Source organism: Oncorhynchus kisutch, linkage group LG17, assembly GCF_002021735.2.
Source record: "Oncorhynchus kisutch isolate 150728-3 linkage group LG17, Okis_V2, whole genome shotgun sequence".
Lineage (NCBI taxonomy): Eukaryota > Metazoa > Chordata > Actinopteri > Salmoniformes > Salmonidae > Oncorhynchus > Oncorhynchus kisutch.
In genome coordinates this window covers 65,786,842-65,809,301 of record NC_034190.2, presented here as the reverse complement: position 1 = coordinate 65,809,301, position 22,460 = coordinate 65,786,842, and the positions used below count along the sequence as shown (strand labels likewise).

General features: G+C 41.7%; 1 protein-coding gene across 1 annotated transcript in view; it reads right to left on the bottom strand.

Annotated features, from left to right (window-relative positions):
• Positions 1 to 22,460, bottom strand: part of LOC109907022 (metabotropic glutamate receptor 4-like) — a 202,871-nt gene that overhangs the window by 9,206 nt on the left and 171,205 nt on the right. Inside the window, exons 8-9 of the mRNA XM_031793321.1 lie at positions 11,443 to 11,579; positions 9,093 to 10,028 (exon numbers count right to left, since the gene is read on the bottom strand). Coding sequence (XP_031649181.1) covers positions 9,093 to 10,028; positions 11,443 to 11,579 — 1,073 coding nt within the window. The remainder of the gene's footprint in view (positions 1 to 9,092; positions 10,029 to 11,442; positions 11,580 to 22,460) is intronic.

The following is a 22,460-nucleotide window of genomic DNA, read 5'->3' as shown; positions in this document are numbered from 1 at the left end:
TTGGTTCCAGATAGAACCGTTTTGGGATCCATGTATAACCCTTTCCACAGAGGGTTCTACCTGGAACCAAAAAGGGTTATCATATGTTTCTAAGAGTGTACCCACGCACACCCCTACCATGCAGTTTTTCCCATCTCATTGTATAGGTGAGGCAACCCCCTATGCCAGGAAAATAATCTGGGGAAACACTGGCACCATCATAACCATGATCTCGTTATGTAACAAGACCCCATGTAGGTGGACGCAAGGTGTTCAAATGATTCTGAATGTATGTCTACAACTAAAACAAAACATTGACAGCAGGAGATCCAAAAGACATAAGCACATTTGTTCAGTTAGTTCATTGAGAGTTAGAGGTTGTTAAAAATCTAAAAGCTTTGGGCTTAAGTTAAGGCAAAGTAATGTATCCCTAATGTACACTGTACACTAATCACATCCAATAGAAGACCGAAATGCTGCCACTGCTAACCTCTTTGTACAAGATTCCAGGTCTCACTCAGGTGCATCACATATCTTGTGCTCAGACAAGGCTGTCGCTCAGGGTGTAAATGTTAACATAATTCTATGTTTTTCTTTGAAAATAACAGCAATTACCACCATCGTAAAGAAGGCCACGGTTTTCTTTGTATTGCCCATTACCTTACTAAATGGCTTACCTCTGTAATTTGACTATAACTGTATGGGACTCTCAATGGCTGCTTTGTTTCCTACAGCAATATTCCTCAATACAGACAGTACATTTATGTTAGCCAACAGAAACTGAAATTCAATTGTACACATTAAGGATAATATCAAAACCTATGAAGGTTGTGTCCCAGCTTTGCTTTTGTCTAGAATAATCACATGCATTTTTTACCTTTCTGTGATAAGCTTTGAGTGTGTCTTCTCTAGGATATACTTGGCATTATACCATTAACATTATGTCCACATTATGGGGACAGTAAGAAAAGATTGAAACTGAACAACAAAGTGAAGGATACAAATGTAGGATCTTAATTTGAGCCAGCTGGTTACAGCAGGACAATAACCCTGCAGCAACAGGAAATGTGAATTATCATGTTGATTATAATTACAACATCTTTGATGCGTGGTTCTGGTACTGGTTCTGACTGACATTTTTGATTATAAATCAATCTGTGGGCACTGTAGATTGAAATGGCTTGCATTGAGTGGTGGAACGGATTCTCACAGATGCAGTAGTACGTCTCTTCTCTCTGTATGAAGCAGGGTATGAAATCTGACAATACTTGAAGCTAGCATGTCCCAGCTTGGACTCCCTCCTATCATTTCATTCGCTCTTCTGACTTTCCTTTAACTCTTGGCTGAACCCTACCTCACAGCCACTACCATATGCCTGGAATACATACATCGTAACACGGCAGGGGAGAGTGGTTTCGTTGCTGTAGCACATTCAGAAATCGATTTATAGCCAGTAATCTAAAATAATTCCTAGATTTTAAAGAAAAAATATGTATATTTGTCATAGACGGACAAAAGTCATATGAGATGAAAGGGGATTTCCTAACAAGTTCAGGAAGCCAAACTAGAGCAATGGGGGCAGACGTTTTGATTTAGAAAATATGCACATTTTCTCTTACACTAAATATACAAATATGTATTTCACACTTATAAGGAAGGTAAAATCGTAGAGTTAGTCCTTTTAGAAATGGATTATACTATATTTAGAAGAAATATACAGTTGAAGTCAGAAGTTTACATATACCTTAGCCAAATACATTTAAACTCAATTTTTCACAATTCCTGACATTTAATCCTAGTAAAACTTCCCTGTCTTAGGTCAGTTAGGATCACCACTTTATTTTAAGAATGAAAAATGTTAGAATATTAGTGGAGAGAAATAATTATTTCAGATTTGATTTCTTTCATCACATTCCCAATGTGTCAGAAGTTTACACTCAATTAGCATTTGGATGCATTGCCTTTAAATTGATAAACTTGGGTCAAATGTTTCGGGTAGCCTTCCACAAGCTTCCCACAATAAGTTGGGTGAATTTTGGCCCATTGCTCTTGACAGAGCTAGTGTAACTGAGTCAGGTTTGTAGGCCTCCTTGATCGCACATGCTTTTTCAGTTCTGCCCACAAATGTTCTATAGGATTGAGGTCAGGGCTTTGTGATGGCCACTCCAATACCTTGACTATGTCCGTCAGCCATTTTGCCACAACTTTGAAAGTATGATTGGGGTCATTGTCCATTTGGAAGACCCATTTGCGACCAAGCTTTACCTTCCTGACTGATGTCTTGAGACGTTGCTTCAATATATCCACATAATTGTCCTACCTCATGATGCCATCTATTTTGTGAAATGCACCAGTCCCTCCTGCATCAAAGCACCCCCACAACATGATGCTGCCACCCCCAGTGCCTCACAGTTGGGGTGATGTTCTTCGGTTTGCAAGCCTCCCCCTTTTTCCTCCAAACGTACACAACTGTACACTACCGTTCAAAAGTTTGGGGTCAATTACAAATGTCCTACTTTTTGAAAGAAAAGCACATTTTTTGTCCATTAAAATAACATTGAATTATTCAGAAATACAGCATAGACATTGTTCATGTTGTAAATTACTATTGTAGCTGAAAACGGCAAATTTGTTATGGAATATCTACATATGCGTACAGAGGCCCATTATCAGCAACCATCACTGCTGTGTTCCAATGGCACGTTGTTTTAGCTAATCCAAGTTTACAATTTTAAAAGGCTAATTGATCATTAGAAAACCCTTTTGCAATTATGTTAGCAGAGCTGAAACTGTTGTTCTACTTAAAGAACCAATAAAACTGGCCTTCTTTAGACTAGTTGAGTATCTGGAGCATCAGCATTTGTCATAGACGGACAAAAGTCTTGCTCCCGGACAAGGTAAACACCTCCGTCGCCTGCTTTGAGGATAACACAGTGCACAGTGCACTTGACATTTTCCACATTTTGTTACGTTACAGACTTATTCCAAAATGAATTAAATATGAAATATCAACACATAATACCCCATAATGACAAAGCAAAAACAGATTTTACAAATTTTAGCAAATATATTAAAAATAAAAAACCGAAATACATTATTTACATAAGTATTCAGACCCTTTGCTATGAGACTCGAAATTGAGCTCAGGTGCATCCGGAATCCATTGATCATCCTTGAGATGTTTCTACAAATTAATTGGAGTCCACCTGTGGTAAATGTAATTGATTGGACATGATTTGAAAAGGCACACACCTGTCTATATAAGGTCCCACAGTTGACAGTGCATGTCAGAGCAAAAACCAAGCCATGAGGTCAAAGAAATTGTCTGTAGAGCTCCGAGACAGGATTGTGCAGAGAAACAAATCTGGGGAAGGGTACCAAAACATGTCTGCAGCATTGAAGGTCCCCAAGAACACAGTGGCCTCCATCATTCTTAAATTTAAGAAGTTTGGAACCAACAAGACTCTTCCTAGAGCTGGCCGCCCGGCCAAACTAAGCAATCAGGGAGGTGACCAAGTACCCGATGGTCACTCTGACAGAGCTCCAGGGTTCCTCTGTGGAGATGGGAGAACCTTCCAGAATGACAACCATCTCTGCAGCACTCCACCAATCAGGCATGTATGGTAGAGTGGCCAGATGGAAGCCACTCCTCAGTGCATGGCAGCATCCTTGGATTTTGCCAAAAGGCACATAAAGACTCTCACACCATGAGAAACAAGATTCTCTCAACTGATGAAACCAAGATTGAACTCCTTGCCCTGAATGCCAAGCATCACGTCTGGAGGAATCCTGGCACCATCCCTATGTTGAAGCATGGTGGTGGCAGCATCATGCTGTGTTGATGTTTTTCAGCGGCAGGGACTGTCAGACTAGTCAGGATCGAGACAAAGAGGAACGGAGCAAAATACAGAGAGATCCTTGATGGAAACCTGCTCCAGATAGCTCAGGACCTCAGGCTGGGATGAAGGTTCACCTTCAAACAAGACAACCATAAGCACACAGCCAAGACAACGCAGGAGAGGCTTCGGGACAAGTCTCTGAATGTCTTTGTGGCCCCAGCCAAAGCCCGGACTTAAACCCGATCGAAAATCTCTGGAGAGACCTGAAAATAGCTGTGCAGCTTTGCACCCCATCCAACCTGACAGAGCTTGAATGGGAGAAACTCCCCAAATCAATCAAACTTTATTTGTCACATGCGTCAAATATAAAAAGTGTAGACTTTACCGTGAAATGCTTACTTACAAGCCCTTAACCAACATTGCAGTTCAAGAAGAGTTAACAAAATATTTACCAAGTAGACTCAAATAAAAATAATAAAATAAAAAGTAACACAATAAGAATAACAGTAAGTCAGTGTGCGGTAGTACAGGTTAGTTGAGGTAATTTGTACATGTAGGTGGGGTGAAGTGACTATGCATAGATAATAAACAGCGGGTAGCAGCAGTGTACAAAAGGGAGGGGGGAGGTCAATGTAAATTGTCCATTGACGATTTTATTAATTGTTCAGCAGTCTTATGGCTTGGGGGTAGAAGCTGTTGAGGAGCTTTTTGGTCCTAGACTTGGCGCTCCGGCACCGCTTGCCGTGCGGTAGCGGAGAAAACAGTCTATAACTTGGGTGACTGTAGTCTCTGACAATCTTATGGGCTTTCCTCCGACACTGCGTGGCCCCAGTGATATACTGGGCTGTTTGCACTACCCTCTTTAGCGCCTTACGGTCAGATGCCGAGCAGTTGCCTTACCAGCAGTGATGCTCTCTATGGTGCAGCTGTAGAACCTTTCGAGGATCAGGGGACCCATGCCAAATCTTTTCAGGTTTTGTCGTGCCCTCTTCACGACTGTCTTGGCATGCTTGGACCATGATAGTTCATTGGTGATGTGGACACCAAGGAACTTGAAACTCTCGACCCACTCCACTACAGCCCCGTTGATGTTAATGGGGGCCTGTTCGGCCTCTCCTTTTCCTGTAGTCCACGATCAGCTCCTTAGTCTTGCTCACATTGAGGGAGAGGTTGTTGTCCTGGCACCACCCGGCCAGGTCTCTGACCACCTCCCTATAGGCTGCCTCATCATTGTCGGTGATCAGGCCTACCACTGTTGTGTCGTCAGTAAACTTATTGATGGTGTTGGAGTCGTGTTTGGCCATGCAGTCGTGGGTGAACAGGGAATACAAGAGGGGACTAAGTACACACCCCTGAGGGGCCCCAGTGTTAAGGATCAGCGTGGCAGACGTGTTGTTGCCTACTCTTACCAGCTGTGGGCGGCCCGTCAGGAAGTCCAGGATCCAGTTGTAGAGGGAGGTGTTTAGTCCCAGAGTCCTTAGCTTAGTGATGAGCTTCGTGGGCACTATGGTGTTGAACGCTGAGCTGTAGTCAATGAACAGCATTCTCACATAGGTGTTCCTTTTGTCCAGCTGAGAAAGGGCAGTGTGAAGTGCAATTGAGATTGCATCACCTGTGGATCTGTTTGGGCGGTATGCGAATTGGAGTGGGTCTAGGGTGTCCGGGAGGATGCTGTTGATGTGATCCATGACCAGCCTTTCAAAGTAAAAAGGGGTGATATTGTTAAATGAATACAGCACACAGCCATTGTTTATACACCTATTTCGATTGAGAGGTGGCTGTCCCAAACCCTTACTCCTAAACTTGATTACAATAATTTTTTACATTTGTTATTAACACTATTATTTCTATAGAAAATCTTGATTTGTTCTATTATTACATTGAAAGATACTGATCTAATAATTCGTTTTTCTCCGAAAAACGCTGTCCCCACTTTTGATGTCACTGCTAAAACATACACTTTAATAGACTATAGAATCAATGTGCCTTAAATCACAATCTGTAACGTCTGCTTCCAACTCACACTCTCAACCACGTAGATCCCCTGAACGCAGCTCACTCTCCAGCCCACTTTCCAGCTCACACTCTCAAACACACAGATCCCCTGAACGCAGCTCACTCTCTAGATCCCAATCCTCTGAATTCTGATTACCTGTTCACACACCTGTATGTCATTATCACACACTATTTAGTTCAGTTCTTTGCACCCCAATATTGTTAGGTGTTTGTTTTGTGACACACTTCTATTCGAAGCGCTGTTTTTTCCCCATAATTTAATCCTCCTGTGTATGATAGTTTTTGCCTGCCTCACAAACAACGCCTTTTGCCTGCCTGTACTTTAGCCTATCGGATTTCCTGTTATCAACCTATTGCCTGATCTCCCGGACGACTTTACTAGCTGTTTCTCTGCCTGTACTGTTGCCTTTTTGGACCCCCTGTGTATGACCTTCTGACTGCTCCTGGACCCAGCTACCTGCCTCCACCTGTGGTCCTTTACAATAAACACCTGCTGTGCCCTGCGCTTGAAACCAGCTCGCTGTCTCCTATCGTGTTCATTACACAATCCTACAAATATCACCAGGTGATAGGATTGCACCCCTCTCCACTATGGCCACATGGTGAGTAGTTGGTGTGCAAACATTTTGGAGAAACTTTGTGAGCAAATTGGTCCATCTTAATGTATTTTTTGTCACTACCGAACATCTAATATATCAAGACATATGTATGGTTTTGGGACTAAAATATATGTTTGCAGTGATGTACATCTGTCCAAATGAAAGAGCCACTGAACACGCCGATTGGCACATATTTTTTTGTTGCTCATTTGAAAAACAAGTTTTCAGTCTTCTAGGTGTGTTTCCTGACCATTCAGCATTTGTTTAATGATGTTTGTCCCCCCATGAAGCACTGTAGCATATTTCTCCTGCAACAGGAGTAGAATGTTTAGAATAGATACCCTTGAGGTACCTATAGTGGTGAGAGGAAATTGTTCTTTGTCTCATCTTCGATCGAGTTTCCTAGGATAACAGTGCAGAAACAGCTGCAGACGGAATGTTCCTATGTAGTCTTCTTATTCTTTGAGAGAGTTTCTAACCATTTCATATGCTGTCGGTCATGCTGGTCTTTAGAGTCTACCCATTTCAAAGTGTGGATGATACTCACGTTCTCTGGTCTAATATTGTTGATTTAAACCATGAGTGATGTCTGGTTCAACACCGTCCGCCTGTTTGGTCTGCTGTGAATTTTGTCACGAGGGGTTTTATACTTGGGTAGAACAGGGAGCGTTTTGTCATGTTTGTACTAACCTGGGCGTGGCCACTGACTTGGCCCAGGTTTATATGAAAATACAACTTCTAATTTAGAAGGCTAAAATCACATTAATCCCGTAAACGGGATTGACGCGCGAAGGGCTCCCTAAGAAGTTAAGTTTAGTTTTTGCATCTATTACCTTCCGTTTTGTACACCAGCCTCAAACAGCTGAAAATACAATATTTTTGGTTGTGGAAAATATAATTCACAATGGTTTAGATGGTACAAAGAATTATGTACACAATGACTGATTGTTTTGTGACATCAACTGAAATTAGGGGAACAATTAGAATTTTAGCAACCATGAAATGCCGGAAAGATTTCTGCATATTGCATCGTTAAGTTACTTTATATCTTATGTACCAATTGCAAAATATCATAATTTGAATGTTCTGAATTTACATTTACTATGTTATGTCTAGTCTTAGATCAGGCTGCCTACACACAGCAACACAGTGCAGTGGAGATACAGCTTTTTTGGGCGCCAAACTGTCACTCAATCGTATTTTTATATAGAGACATGAAACTAAAACTGAGGGGGCTAAAGTGATCATTTAAACATCTAACATACATAATTAGATGCATAAGTAATTCAATTGATCAACAAGTTTCAGATTCATACAGTACAATCAACATTGAACATTTTACAGAGAACCATAGAGATTATATTTCTCTAAATAAAGGTTTTGAAAATCAGGTTAAATCATGTTTTACTATTTTGTCAATTTGAACTGCAAAAATGTTTTCGAAAATGAATCTGTAATAGAAGGTTAATCAAAATGATCACTACAGTGCACTAGTAGTGACACATTTAAGGAATTCCTAAGGTAAGGTAAGGTTCATTTTTGAAAGATTTTTGCAGTTCAAATTGACAAAACAAGTAAAACATTATTTATATTTCAAATATGCAATACAAAGTGTGTGTAGTATACACTACACTTATGTCTACCTGACATATGTTGGAAGATGTGTGCTGAAAGTTTGGGGGAAATAGTTTGTTTTACCCCTGTATAGCTTGGTGATTCTGTCACTTAAAGTGTTTCTGTAAGAAAACATGGCAAACCATATCTGACAGTTGTCCAATGTAGCCAATATTTCAAAGCTGCCCATTGCAGAAACAAATGCACATCATTTTATTTGTTGATAACTCATTCTTGATGGCTGATCCATCCACATCAGAAAATACAACGTTCCAAATCAAATGACAAGCCACTGCCCGAAGATTACAGTAGAAAGAGAATGCCACAGACAGTGCATTTCTACCCAATAAGGCACTTGTTATCAAAAGCAGTGATTTTCATTGCTTGTGTTGTGCTGAGCATATCTGATTTATTTTGTTGCACATCATAGTGTACTGATTGACTGACTACTTGGCATTCCCCTATCACTAAAGTATGAAGCAAAATCAAAAACATTCGAGGAAACACAAATAAAGAAAGCAAATCCAAACAAACTTGGGTGAAATGAATTATCTGCACAAGACAGCACTCAATGCCCGGTAATCCCCTGAGTGGAACAGTAAGCAGCACATCTTATCACATGATGAATAGCTGAGGCATCCACGCACATAAGAGACTGACGTTATACAACAAGAGCTATTTGAGTGAGCCATTTTTCTCACATTAAACTGCAGGAGCAAAGCGTAATTCCAAATGGAAAAACTGTCAGACAATCCTTGGCTCACACAAGTGAATTTAAATGTCTTGTCCTCGTGGTGCTTACTACTTACACGCTAGTTTTGAGGAATCTTTGTGAGTTCAATCAGACAACGTTGGAAAATTCATGAAAACAGAAAATAGTATAAGTAATAGCTGTCAAGGATGACTAAATTATTCCATACATCATTGTTTCATAACATAAAAAAATTCAACAGCAAAACATTTTTAAAATTACATTATTTTGAAAGAATAATTATTGAATTTATAGAATGATTTATAGAGTTAAATTGTCAAAGTAAACATTTACCTTTTCTGTTGACTGCGAGGTCCCAAAGAAGATGGGTATGAAGGCTAGCCACACGATACAGGTGGTGTACATGGTGAAGCCAATGGGCTTGGCCTCGTTGAAGGTCTCTGGCACCCCCCGGGTCTTGATGGCATACACCGTACAGGTGACCATGAGCAGCATGCTGAAGCCAAGCAGGCAGATCAGAGAAAGGTCTGAGATGTCACATTTGAGCACGCCACGGGCCATGTTCGGGTTGGACGTGCGTTGGTCCTCATAGTCGATGATAGCCTGAGACGGGTCCACACCAAACCAGATACACACCCCCAGGAGCTGAACTGAGATCAGGCTGAAGGTGATGACCAGCTGGGAGGCCGGGGAGATGAACCTTGGGGTGCTCACTGACATCTTCCCCTGCTCAAAGATGCGATAGATACGGTTGGTCTTAGTGAGCAGCGCTGCATAGCTAATACTCATCCCCAGACCAAGGAAGATCCGTCGCAGGGAGCAGATGCCAACGTCAGGGGCAGCGATCATGAGGAAGGTGGTGGCGTAGCACAGGAAGATGCCCGTCAGCAGCACATAGCTGAGTTCGCGCCCTGACGCCTTCACGATGGGCGTGTCGTTGTAGCGGATGAAGGTGCCCACCACAAACATGGTGGCCATGATGCCCAGCACAGCAATGAGTACAGGGATGACAGCCCAAGGGGAACTCCACTCCAGCTTGACGATGGGGATGGCTTCACAGGCCGTGTGGTTCTCATTGGGCCGCAGGTCAAAGCGGCACATCTTACAGCTGTAGGTGTCGGCCTGGTACTGATAGCCATCACAGCGCTCACAGTGCCAACAGCAGGGGACACCTTTGACTGTTTTCTTCCTCTCCCCAGGACAACATGGCTGGCTGCAGATAGACTGGGGTACCTGGAGTGTCCCACCAGGCCACCACATCTCCTTAGTCTGGTGGAAAGAAGGTGAAGGACAGGAGGAGTTATCTATCTGTCTGTGACCGTTAAACAGTCATAAAAAGGGTACTTGATTAATGCATGTTTACCATGAATAGGCATGATGAAATTTGGATAAACTTAAAGTAACATTTGCAGAAAAAAGTTTAGAGTATATAAGCATTAACACTGATCAGATTGTGTGGCCACAACTATATTGTTTTTCTTGTTGCATATTAAAAAGGAATATTACATATGCACAATACATTTTTAAAAATCACCTCTATTTAACTAGGCAAGTCAGTTAAGAACAAATTCTTATTTTCAATGATGGCCTAAGAACAGTGGGTTAAACTGTCTTGTTCAGGTGTAGAACGACAGATTTTTATCTTGTCAGCTTGGGGATTCGAACTTACAACCTTTCAGTTACTAGTCCGACGCTCTAACCACTAGAATACCTGCTGCCCCAATTAAATTACCATTTTAGTGGATTAGAATGAATCTAAACACTCTCAAAACCCAAAATACAAGGATGTTGGGATGAAAGACATCTGTTTTAAGGATGGTGAACACCATTTAACAAGACGACTACACCATTTTTCAATCACAAAGTCATTACTTCGAAAGATGTTCTTATCTTAAAGCATTGAATACAGCATTGTTAGAATTTTTAAAACTCAGCAGGAAACTATATATGTGTCCCCTTCTCAGCCACATAAGCCTTGCTTAAGAACGAGCAAATGCAGTAATATGGTAATGCTGACATAATGTAATACCACAAAGCAGTCTTGTCTTATTGCCCTTACTTAGTTTATTACAATACGTTTCAGATGCCTGATGGTTACTTGAAATGGCCTGTGGTAGAATCAGAATCAGCAAAGTAAATAATGTCTGAATGACAACATGGTTGTTTACATTTCCTGAATATGTCTTCCTCTTACCGCTATTCCTGGGACTGCATTCCAAAACAGCTATGGGGGAATATATGAAATAGATTTGGTGTGCAACTGTTGATTAATGCAAATGTTGCACACCAAATCCATTTTTACAATTGTCATATATTCCCCCATAGCTGTTTTGGAATGCAGGCCCAGAAATAGCGGCCCCTGATATCTACTGTCCTTTTGTGATATAGATAAGTCTCAGGTCCTGCATGACTTAACTTAGTTGATAAAGCAACCCAACTCAAGGCAAGGTGCCGGTCCAAGGACTGAGGCTATGTATACAGTAATGACAAATACATTCATATCATGGTTTAATATGACATGTGTTTAGTCAGTGCATCTTTTTTTCACCCAAAAATATGATGTACTGCATTAACCTTCACAGACACTTCTAACTGTACACAGTATTTACTTAGATTGACATGACTGAAAACCTTGATGGGTGCAACAAACAAGTGGAAGTCATAGAGCGAGAAGTAACCATACATCTAAATGGAGCTGGTCTGCCCAGTGGCCGATGATCTTATACTCGGTGGTGTTGTGTTTCATCTGGTACTGGTAAATCTCATAGCGACCAGGGGCATCTCCGTTCACATTGAAGATCACTGGAGTGCCAGCAATTCCTGCAGAATAATTAAGAGGGACATTTTTGTTAATAAACCATGTGTATTCAATTAGAATCATGTTTATTTCCTGAGAGGTTTCATGTGTGGTGACGGATTGCGACACACAAGATACAACAGAACACAAACAGAACACAAAGTACAGTATAAAGGATTAGAAATTCATTGATTATGGCCTAATCTATGGATTTCACATTACTGGGAATACAGATATGCATCTGTTGGTCACAGATACCTTAAAAAAAAGGTAGGGGCATGGATCAGAAATCCTTGCGACATGGGGACATTATCATGCTGAAACATAAGGTGATGGCTGCGGATGAATGGAACGACAACGTTGACATCAGCAACCCGCTCGCCTACACAATGCCATACATGCTGTCTGACATCTGCCCAGGAATCATCCAGGAAGAACAAATTTCTCCAGCATGTCAGTGGCAATCGAAGGTGAGCATTTACCCACTGAAGATGATTACGATGCAGAACTGCAGTCAGGTCAAGACTCTGGTAAGGACCACGAGAACGCAGATGAGCTTCCCTGACAGGGTTTCTGAGAGTTTGGCCAGAACTTGTTCAGTTGTTCAAACCGACAGTTTCATCACTTGTCCGGTTTGCTAGTCTCCGACAATCCCGCAGGTGAAGTAGCCAGATGTGGAGGTACTGGGCTGACGTGGTTACATGTGGTCTGTGGTAAAAACTTGCATGATCCCTCAAAACCTGAGATATTTGTGGCATTGTGTTGTGTGACAACTGCACATTTTAGAGTCCCCAGCACAAGGTGCACCTGTGTAATGATCGTGCTGCTTAATATATTTATATATACACTACCGTTCAAAAGTTTGTGGTCCCTTAGAAATGTCCTTGTTTTTAAAAGAAAAGCACATTTTCTGTCCATTTAAAATAACATCAAATTGATCAGAAATATAGTGTAGACATTGTTAATGTTGTAAATGACTACTGTAGCTGGAAACGGCTGATTTGTTTTAATGGAATATATACATTTGCGTACAGAGGCCCATTGTCAGCAACCATCACTCCTGTGTTGCAATGGCACATTGTATTAGATAATCCAAGTGTATCATTTTAAAAGGCTAATTGATCCTTAGAAAACCCTTTTGCAATTATGTTAGCACAGCTGAAAACTGTTGTCCTGATTTAAAGAAGTAATTACAACTGGCCTTCTTTAGACTAGTTGAGTATCTGGAGCATCAACATTTGTGGGTTTAATTACAGGCTCAAAATGGCCAGAAACAAAGATCTTCTTCTGAAACACATCAGTCTGCTCTTGTTCTGAGAAATGAAGGTTATTCCATGCGAGAAATTGCCAAGAAACTGAAGATCTCGTACAATGCTTTGTACTACTGCCTTAACAGAACAGCGCAAACTGGCCCTAACCAGAATAGAAAGAAGAGTGTGAGGCCCTGGTGAACAACTGAGCAGGAGGACAAGTACATTAGAGTGTCTAGTTTGAGAAACAGACACCTCACAAGTCCTCAACTGGCAGCTTCATTAAATAGTACCCACAAAACACCAGTCTCAACGTCAACAGTGAAGAGGCGACTCCAGGATGCTGGCCTTCTAGGCAGAGTTGCAAAGAAAAAGCCATATCTCAGACTGGCTCAGACTGTGTGTGTGTGTGTGTATATATATATGTATGGATGTGTGTGTGTATATATATATATATATATATATATATATATACCGAGTATAGAAAACATTAGGAATACCTCCCTAATATTGAATTGCACCCCCCCCCCCCTGTTTGTCCTCAGAACAGCCTCAATTCTTCTGGGCATGGACTCTACAAGGTTTCGAAAGCGTTCCACAGGGATGCTGGCCCGTGTTAACTCCAATGCTTCCCACAGTTGTGTCAAGTTGGTGGAATTTCCTTTGGGTGGTGCACCCTTCTTGATATACACAGGAAACTGTTGAGGTGAAAAACCCAGTTGCGGTGCAGTTCTTGACACAAACCGGTGTACCTAGCACCTACTACAATAGCCCATTCAAAGGCACATACATTTTTGGTCTTGCCCATTTACCCTCTTAAATGGCACACATGCACCATCCATGTCTCAATTGTCTCAAGGCTTAAAAATCCTTCTTTAACTTATCTCCTCCCCTTCATTTACACTGACTGAAGTTGGTTTAACAAGTGACATCAATAAGGGATCATAGCTTCACCTGAATTCCCCTGGTCAGTCTGTCATGGAAGAGCTGGTGTTCCTAACGCTTTGTATACTCAGTCTACAGTAAGTTGATTATACAGACAATTTTGAATTTCCAACACATCAATAATTCTCACAGAAACAAGAATTGATGCAGTCAATCTCTCTTCTACTTTGAGCAAAGAGAGACCGACATGCATACTGTTGACATTAGCCCTCTGTGTACACTGAAGGGCAAGACGTGTTCCTCTGTTCTTGGTCCTTCTTTGCTGTGCTTGGTCATATCACCGGGCAAAAGTCAAGATTAGATAAAACTAGAGCCTGCAGTACTTGTTTGGTTGATTATTCTACTACTTTCATCACCAATGGGAACCGTCGACACAGCTGGCTAGACTATCTTCCAAGGTGCATCTTCCAGAATAAACAACAGTAGAAAACGGAGGGGGTTACCCCTTTTGGACAATCAGAGCCTTACAAGCGTGTCGCAAAAAGGCCCAATACCCTTCCTGAGAAGGCTGGTTCCGACAGAGATCCACATTGAGCGAAGGCATTTAAACATAAATACATTCATGATTTCTTACTCCAAATGGCCGGTGGTTCGTGTGCAAAGTATATGATTACTGTGAGAGTAGTTCGTAAAATGTATCAACGATAAGTGTCTTTCTCTCTCTCGCTCCCTTTTCATCTTCTTTGTAACAAGCCGCCATATGTTGTGTCAGTCCGCTAGGGACCTTTTCTTAATGTATTAAGTGTGGATGTTTATCCTGTGTTATTATTTAGTGAGCTAGTAAATAAATCATTAAACCAATTTGTGTTCTGAATTATAAGTTATAAACTATAATGCTGGGGTTTTTGCAGATGCAGGAGGTTACGACTGAGGATATGATACGAGATGATTGATACATTGATTGTTTTATGGATGTGATCGGTAAAGACTTTTAAAGTTTAATTCGGGAGATGGTAAACTCTTTAAACAACCACTCTCGTGGTGCCCCAAATTCCTAATGACTTAATTTTTACATAATTAATTTAATCAGGTAAGTTAGTTGATTTTATCGGGTAAGTTAGTTGATTTTATCAGATGAATGAAAGTAAAGTCACAACATATGTAACAAATACATTTAATTTGATTGACATGCATTATTGGGTATTTAATACATTTTAGAATATGGCTGTAACGTAACAAAATGTTGAAAAGTCAAGGGTTTGAACACTTTCTGAATGCACTGTATATAGACATATTTACGAATAGAAATATTAGTTGAGCAGTTTAATAGATGTTGGCACAAAACTAGAAGCTGATCTCTTAGATGTATATTTCATTAGTATTTTTTATTTATTTAACCTTTATTTATATGGCAAGTCAGTTAAGAACAAATTCTTATTTGCAATGACGGCCTACACCAGCCAAACCCAGACGATGCTGAGCCCATTGTGCGTCGCCCTATGGGACTCCCAATCACGGCCGGTTGTGATACAGCCTGGATCAAACCAGGGTCTGTAGTGATGCCTCTAGCACTGAGATGCAATGCCATAGACCCCTGCGCCACTCGGGAGCCCCTCCGCCACTCGAGAGCACTATACCTGCGCTCTAGCTCTATATTCACATGTGCAGCTGAATAATTCAATGGTCTTTTTATTACTATTTTTATTACCTGAGACAATGTAATAAAGTCGTCTGTTTATTCATTAAAGCTGTAGCTGGGAAATCAGATTTGTTTGTTTTCATCATATACTGTGTATTAACAAGACTACTATATAAAAGGGCTTACTGTGATGTAGGTGCTGGGGCATGAGTCTTCTACCATACTGTTATTAATGAGTGGAGGAAAATGGAGTCTGACAGCCATGTGGGACTTCCCATGTCTGTGGCCATTCGCATATAATTTCACACTCTTTTGTTTTGCTTGTTTGCCCTCAAAGTCCCCTCTCTGAGCACTGGCTAATTACAGAATGGAGCCTGATTACCACAGTAAGGTCCCTCCCCCTGCCTCCTCACTCCCTGCTACCCCTGCCCTCCCCCTGCCTACCTGCCTCTCCCTGCCTCTTATTCCCTCCTGCTGCCTCTCCCTGCCTTTCCCTCACTCTCTCTGCCTCCCACTGCCGGTCCCTGCCTCCCACTGCCCCTCCCTCCCTCTCCCTCCCTCTCCTGACACTCTTTCCCTCTTCCTGACATTCCTTCCCTCTTCCTGACACTCCTTCCCTCTTCCTGACACTCCTTCCCTCTTCCTGCCTCTCCCCCCCCCTCCCCTGCCTGTCCCTGCCTCTCCCTCTCCCTCCCTGCCCGTTCCTCTCCCTGCCTCTCCCTCTCTGTGTGTGCCTGCTTGGTCCTGAGCCATTCCTAACACTCCTCACCGTGTCAAATGATGGGTCTGGGGATCCTGTGATTTTCTGTTGGGAGCCGAGGGTAGAGAACCACAGCCAGCTGCCCCATATTAGTGTGGCTGTCGATAAATAGAGAAGGCCATGGAGAGTAACTCTCTCTCTTTCCTTCTCTCTCTCCTCCCCTCCATTGCACATTACCCCAAGCCCTTTGTAATATGGATGTAGCTCATTTTGGTGACACTTGACATCACACATGCCAAGACGTCAAAACAATACACATACGTGTGCTTGCAAGTCAGGTCTCAGATCTCAGCTGTGAAAGTTAATGGGTGAGATAGCTAAGATATTGAAAGGAGATTCTAAATAAACTCAGCAAAAAAAGAAATGCCCCTTAGGCATGCTGCAAGGAGGCATGAGGACTGCAGATGTGGCCAGGGCAATAAATTGTGATGTTCGTACTGAGACACCTAAGATGGCGCTACAGGGAGACAGGATGGACAGCTGATCGTCCTCGCAGTGAAAGACCACGTGTAACAACACCTGCACAGGATCGCTACATCCGAACATCACACCTGCGGGACAGGAACAGGATGGCAACAACAACTGCCCGAGTTACACCAGGAGCACAAAATTCCCCCATCAGTGCTCAGACTGTCCGCAATAGGCTGAGAGAGGCTGGACTGAGGGCTTGTAGGCCTGTTGTAAGGCAGGTCCTCACCAGACATCACCGACAACAACGTCGCCTATGGGCACAAACCCACCATCGCTGGACCAGACAGGACTGGCAAAAAGTGCTCTTCACTGACGAGTCCCGGTTTTGTCTCACCAGGAGTGAAGGTCAGATTCGCGATTATCGTCGAAGGAATGAGCGTTACACCAAGGCCTGTACTCTGGAGCGAGATCAATTTCGAGGTGGAGGGTCTGTCATGGTCTGGGGCGGTGTGTCACAGCATCATCGAACTGAGCTTGTTGTCATTGTAGGCAATCTCAACGCTGTGCGTTACAAGGGAAGACATCCTCCTCCCTCATGTGGTACCCTTCCTGCAGGCTCATTCTGACATGACCCTCCAGCATGACAATGCCACCAGCCATGCTGCTCATTCTGTGTGCGATTTCTTGCAAGACAGGAATGTCAGAGTTCTGCCATGGCCAGCAAAGAGCCCGGATCTCAAACTCATTGAGCACGTGTGGGACTTGTAGGATCGGAGGATGAGGGCTATGGCCATTCCCCCCCAGAAATATCAGGGAACTTGCAGGTGCCTTGTTGGAAGAGTGGGGTAACATCTCACAGCAAGAACTGTCAAATCTGCAGTACTTAATGGAGCTGGTGGCCACACCAGATACTGACTGTTACTTTTGATTTTGTTCAGGGACACATTGTTCCATTTCTGTTAGTCACATGTCTGTGGAACTTGTTCCGTTTATGTCTCAGTTGTTGAATCTTGTTATGTTCATACAAATATTTACACCTGCTAAGTTTTCTGAAAATAAACACAGTTGACAGTGAGAGGACGTTTCTTTACAAGTTTCTTTGCGAGTTTACAAGGCGTTTCATGTGGTAAAGGTGTCACTGTGTCTATATGTAGCTGATGTGAAATGGCTAGCTAGTTAGCGCTAGTGGCGTTTCAATAGGGGACGTCACTTGCTCTGAGACCTTGAAGTAGTGGTTCCCCTGGCTCTGCAAGGGCCGCGCACTGAAGAGCAGATCAAAAGCAAATATTCTCAGCTTGCAAACTTAAGTTATCTGTGGTGAGACATGAGAATGCCTTGCAGCCTCCACTGTATACATTTCTCACGACACTAAAACTACTCCAATTGTATTCATATACGAGTCACATTTCAAATCATTTTGATTAAATACTCTGAGTAATTGAAAAGATATGAGTTTGAATTAGAAAGGTTTATTCAGTGCCAGATTAAAATGGTAACCTTTAGAAGTCATTCATTAAAAAAGCTGATGGAAAATAGACTGGAATTAGCACACTTTACTTCTTCAAGAGGCTCCCATGGGCATTTGATAAATCAAAAGTATTAAGGTGTCAACTCTCTATCATTTTGTATTTTGAAAAGATTTAGTGGCATTCTAGGCCTGTGGACTGGGCTTCTTGCCTGCAGCTATTGTAAGATAGAGTCCATGTCCATTATCTCAGAGGTTATTGCTCTGCTGTAGTTTTGTCACTGTCAAAGCCTGCACTTATCGAATGTGTAAAGAAAACTGGCATCATATGGTTAAATTCTGAAGCAATAGTCTATAGGGTCTGAAGAGTGGTAAAATAGTCCAGTATAAAATCACAGTCAACTGAAATACATTCTCAAGAACCAATGATCTTGACCCAATTATTGACTGACTAATTGATAGTTACAGTATTTGGAGTATAAATAGTACTACATATTATTCTATGCACTTGAATTGTTTACATTATGTAAAGATGGCATACATTGTACTGAAATCATAAAGGTTAGATGTAAAAAATTATATCCATAAATACATTTCATGATGGTGGTTTTGTGTCTTGGCACATATTCTACATATCGGTACTGCATGTGGTATAAATATATAAATATAGGCTTTTCCAGGTGTTATTCTTCCGTGAGTCTGAACATTCAATAAGGAATTTCAGAAAAGCAGTTGACAATGTTTGAGGTAAGGTCTGTAATGTATGCACAGTGGTTTACCCCAAATGTCTCAAGCGAGCTGCATGCAAACCACAAATCCATAATCATATCTGGGGGTCAATCAGGAAAAAACGGAATAGATCACTAGTTAAAGTATATCTCTACGAGACATCATCTCCTCTATGCCACAGTTACTGCTTCAGAATCCTGAAACAAAGCGAACAGCGAAAGATATACAAATTACCACAATCTTCTACATTTCGCTGTAAATGTAAAAGTAGGCTTTGAAAACACCGGAATTCGGTGGTGACACACTATAATTTACAACCACTCAAAATGGAGGCCCTGCCTTTCCTGGTTATTAGTCATCCAATTGAGCAGAGCTAAGGCCAATGCTGTGGCTGATTGTCCTGTCAGACTCTCCCTGTCATCTCTATGTGACACAAAACTCAAAAAGGGTGATGCATTGTGTTCCATGCTGTATTTTACCCTCCCCTTGCTGTTTGTTGTGGCACGTAATTTGTTAGTTGCCTGGCAGGGAGGATGGCATTTGGCATTTATGCTTCCCCACTCTGTAATTAAACATTCATACACAGGCAGTTGCAACAATTAACTGGCTTTACAAAACAGCAAGTTTATATGTGCTAGGCTTTGCTTAAGACCATTCAATGAGGAAAAGTATCCATTGTTTGAAGAATTCAGAAGTAGACAAACAATATTGCATTTTGTGAGCTGAAGCAGCAGTCTCAGCAACAATCTCAGCCATGCTAAAATCACAAAAATCGAACAGTTCTATGCTTTTAATGAACGCTAAGCCGATGGGTTCTAGTGTAATGGATATGGCTATTTAGAACTTTTTTATCTTTTTTATCTCTAACCGTGTTTTCTTTGAACCAAGGGACTTCACAATGTAAGTTATCACAAAAATATGATACAGTTTAGCCAGCGCAGCAGAAACATTTCTGAAACAACACAGACAATATGGTGGTAGGCCTAACATCAACAAGAATCAACTTTGTCAACAATATCTGGAGTGGCCAGGTGTCTCCTTTCCTCTAGTCAGCATGGGTGCTTCTAGTTCCCAGAATACACTGGGATCATGTCAACATTTCCTGTTCTCTTCCTTAAAACCTTTTAAATTCTACTTTCTAATGTACAGTAAGACTTCACAGCAATACATCCTACCGGTAATGTGTTTTTGGCATTGATTCTTAGGCCATCTTAGGTTTAAATGCAATACCTGTAGTTTTATTACTGGGAAGTCTTCCAGGAATGCATGTAAAGGGTTTTCTAAGTCCTTTTCCATAGGGGAGTGCTACTGCTAGGTTGGAGACTGAGTGACCTGGACATGAAGGTGAGAGCAGTGGAATGGCTAGATGTCAAAATGGAGCTTAATGTCTGAACGTTGGTTCAGGTTGTGAACTTGTGCATCTTGTGCTGAGTTTAGAAAATTGGGCCAATTTGTTTCATATTGTGCTAGAACAAACACCCAAATGAGGTGTGACCTGGATACATATAATCACCAAGTTGAGAAATATGCAAACAGTGTTCTAATTATAATTTGCATGTTGTCTCCATTTTGGGAAGAACTTGTGGTTGGTTGTCTAAAGGAGAACATGGTAACAGAACTAAGCTTATTCCTTAAGAGAAGGCTTCCCTTTTTCTTGTATTTTGCAGAGAGACAATATTCCCTTTAAGTAAAGGGAACTGAGGTAAATCAAGTTAAGTCATTGTGTTATACCCTGATCTGTTTCACCTGTCTTTGTGATTGTCTCCACCTCCCTCCAGGTGTCGCCCATCTTCCCCATTATCCCCTGTGTATTTATACCTGTGTTCTCTGTTTGTCTGTTGCCAGTTCGTTTTGTTTTGTCAAGCCTACAAGTGTTTTTCCCCTCTGCTCCTGTCTCTCGATTGTTCCTGTTTCCTAGTTTTTCTGGTGTTGACCATTCTGCATGCCCTGTACCTTTGCCCCAACTTACTGAATTACTGACATTTGCCTGCCCTGACCCTGCCTGCCATCCTGTATCTTTGCCCCACCTTTCTGGATTACTGACATTTGCCTGCCCTGACCCTGCCTGCCGTCCTGTATCTTTGCCCCACCTATTTGGATTACTGCCTGCCCTTGACCTGTCTTTTGCCTACCCCTGTTCGATTAATAAACTGTTGTTACTTCGACGTTGTCTGCATCTGGATCTTACCTGAAACGTGATACATTGAGACAAATGAGCAGTGTTGCATTCAGGAAATGTGTGTACATTCAGAGAAATAAAATGCAACAGCTCTCGGGTCGAGCTTAACAGATAGCAACCCTGAAGCACAGAACAGGAGTGAGGAGCTGCTAGAGCAGCCTACGTGCATTGTGGCTATGCCTGGTGATGAGCCATTTAGGTCAGGAAGTGAAGTAATCATCTCAGTTACAAAGCTGAACAGGTAGCTGAAGAGGTAGACGTTGTTCTACAGAGGTGGTGATTGGTTGGTATGCCAGACACTCTGCCTGATAGAGTCAACTTTTGTGCATAACATAAGAAGCAGCACACCTCTATGGAAGGTTAGTAAGAGCCCTGTGATAAGGCAGCTCTCCATTTTACTGTTCAGCTATTCTATTCTATTCTGACCCTACGGCTCTCCCTTCCATTCTCAATTTGGATTGTGCCTTCCTCTACCTCCATTCAAATAGGGCACCTATTACCATATAATTAGCTCTAAGGGAGGGTCTGGGCAGTCCATGGATGTCAGAATGCACATGTTGCATTATGTCTGATTGCCTCCACTCTGCATCCCTCTGACCTTCTGCTCAGTTGATGTATAATTAGCAGCACCTTATTAGAACAGATGAAAGTGACATCAGACAGAGACCGTACTCTAAAATAGCCTAGCAGGCCAATGAGTCACACTCACACAATTGGTTATTAGGCGATCTGAGTTTGCCTTTCCTTGAAATTTCAACAGCTGTGTGGACTGGAGATGAGGTGTTCACTTTGAGGTTAGAAAATGACTACGCAACTTTGGGCGACTTTTCTGTCAGCTAAACAGTATTGAGTTCCACAAATAAAGCGTTAATTATCTTATAACTTTTGTTTTATGTTGATCTTCAATCGATCTACAAGCTATCAATAACCAAGCTTTATACAGTCCAGCTGATTTTAATCAAATGTCCACTGTCTTGTTTGATATTTCACCACAACTAGTGTATTTTTCCTAAAGCTTGTTCCATTACAACAACACAAGGTTTTTCTCTTCTTTTGACTGCAGTGTACAACAGTGCAGTGAACTACCACCACTTCAAATGCTTCTCTGGCAAAAGAGATTCCATACAAATGCAGATTAGTTTCTCTGGACTGAGTAACAGTAAGCTAGTAATATTGGTTTGCTCCCCTGCAATAGCAGCTTGATTTTGCTTTCATGTTCTCTTACTGATTTGTTGGGAGAGGCATTTTTCATGCTGCTCTCTGGAAGACTCTGGAACCTTTCATTTGGCTGTAGAAACACAATGTTTCTTGAATTACGGTTAGTTATCGAAATAATTACAATAGTAAGACACATCATTCAAGCTAAATGTGGGGGAAGGAACAAAGCAAGGGTTTAAGAGTTTCAATTGATAAAACCTATTTACAAATAAATGGTAAGGCATTTTCTTACAGGGAGAAATACTGAAGGAAATGCTGATGCCTTTGCCAATGTGTATATTTGTATAGTGTTTGTGTAGTATTTCTGTGTATCTGCTATCTTGCATATATTCACAGGTGTTTGTAGTTTGTGCATTACTAAAACAAAC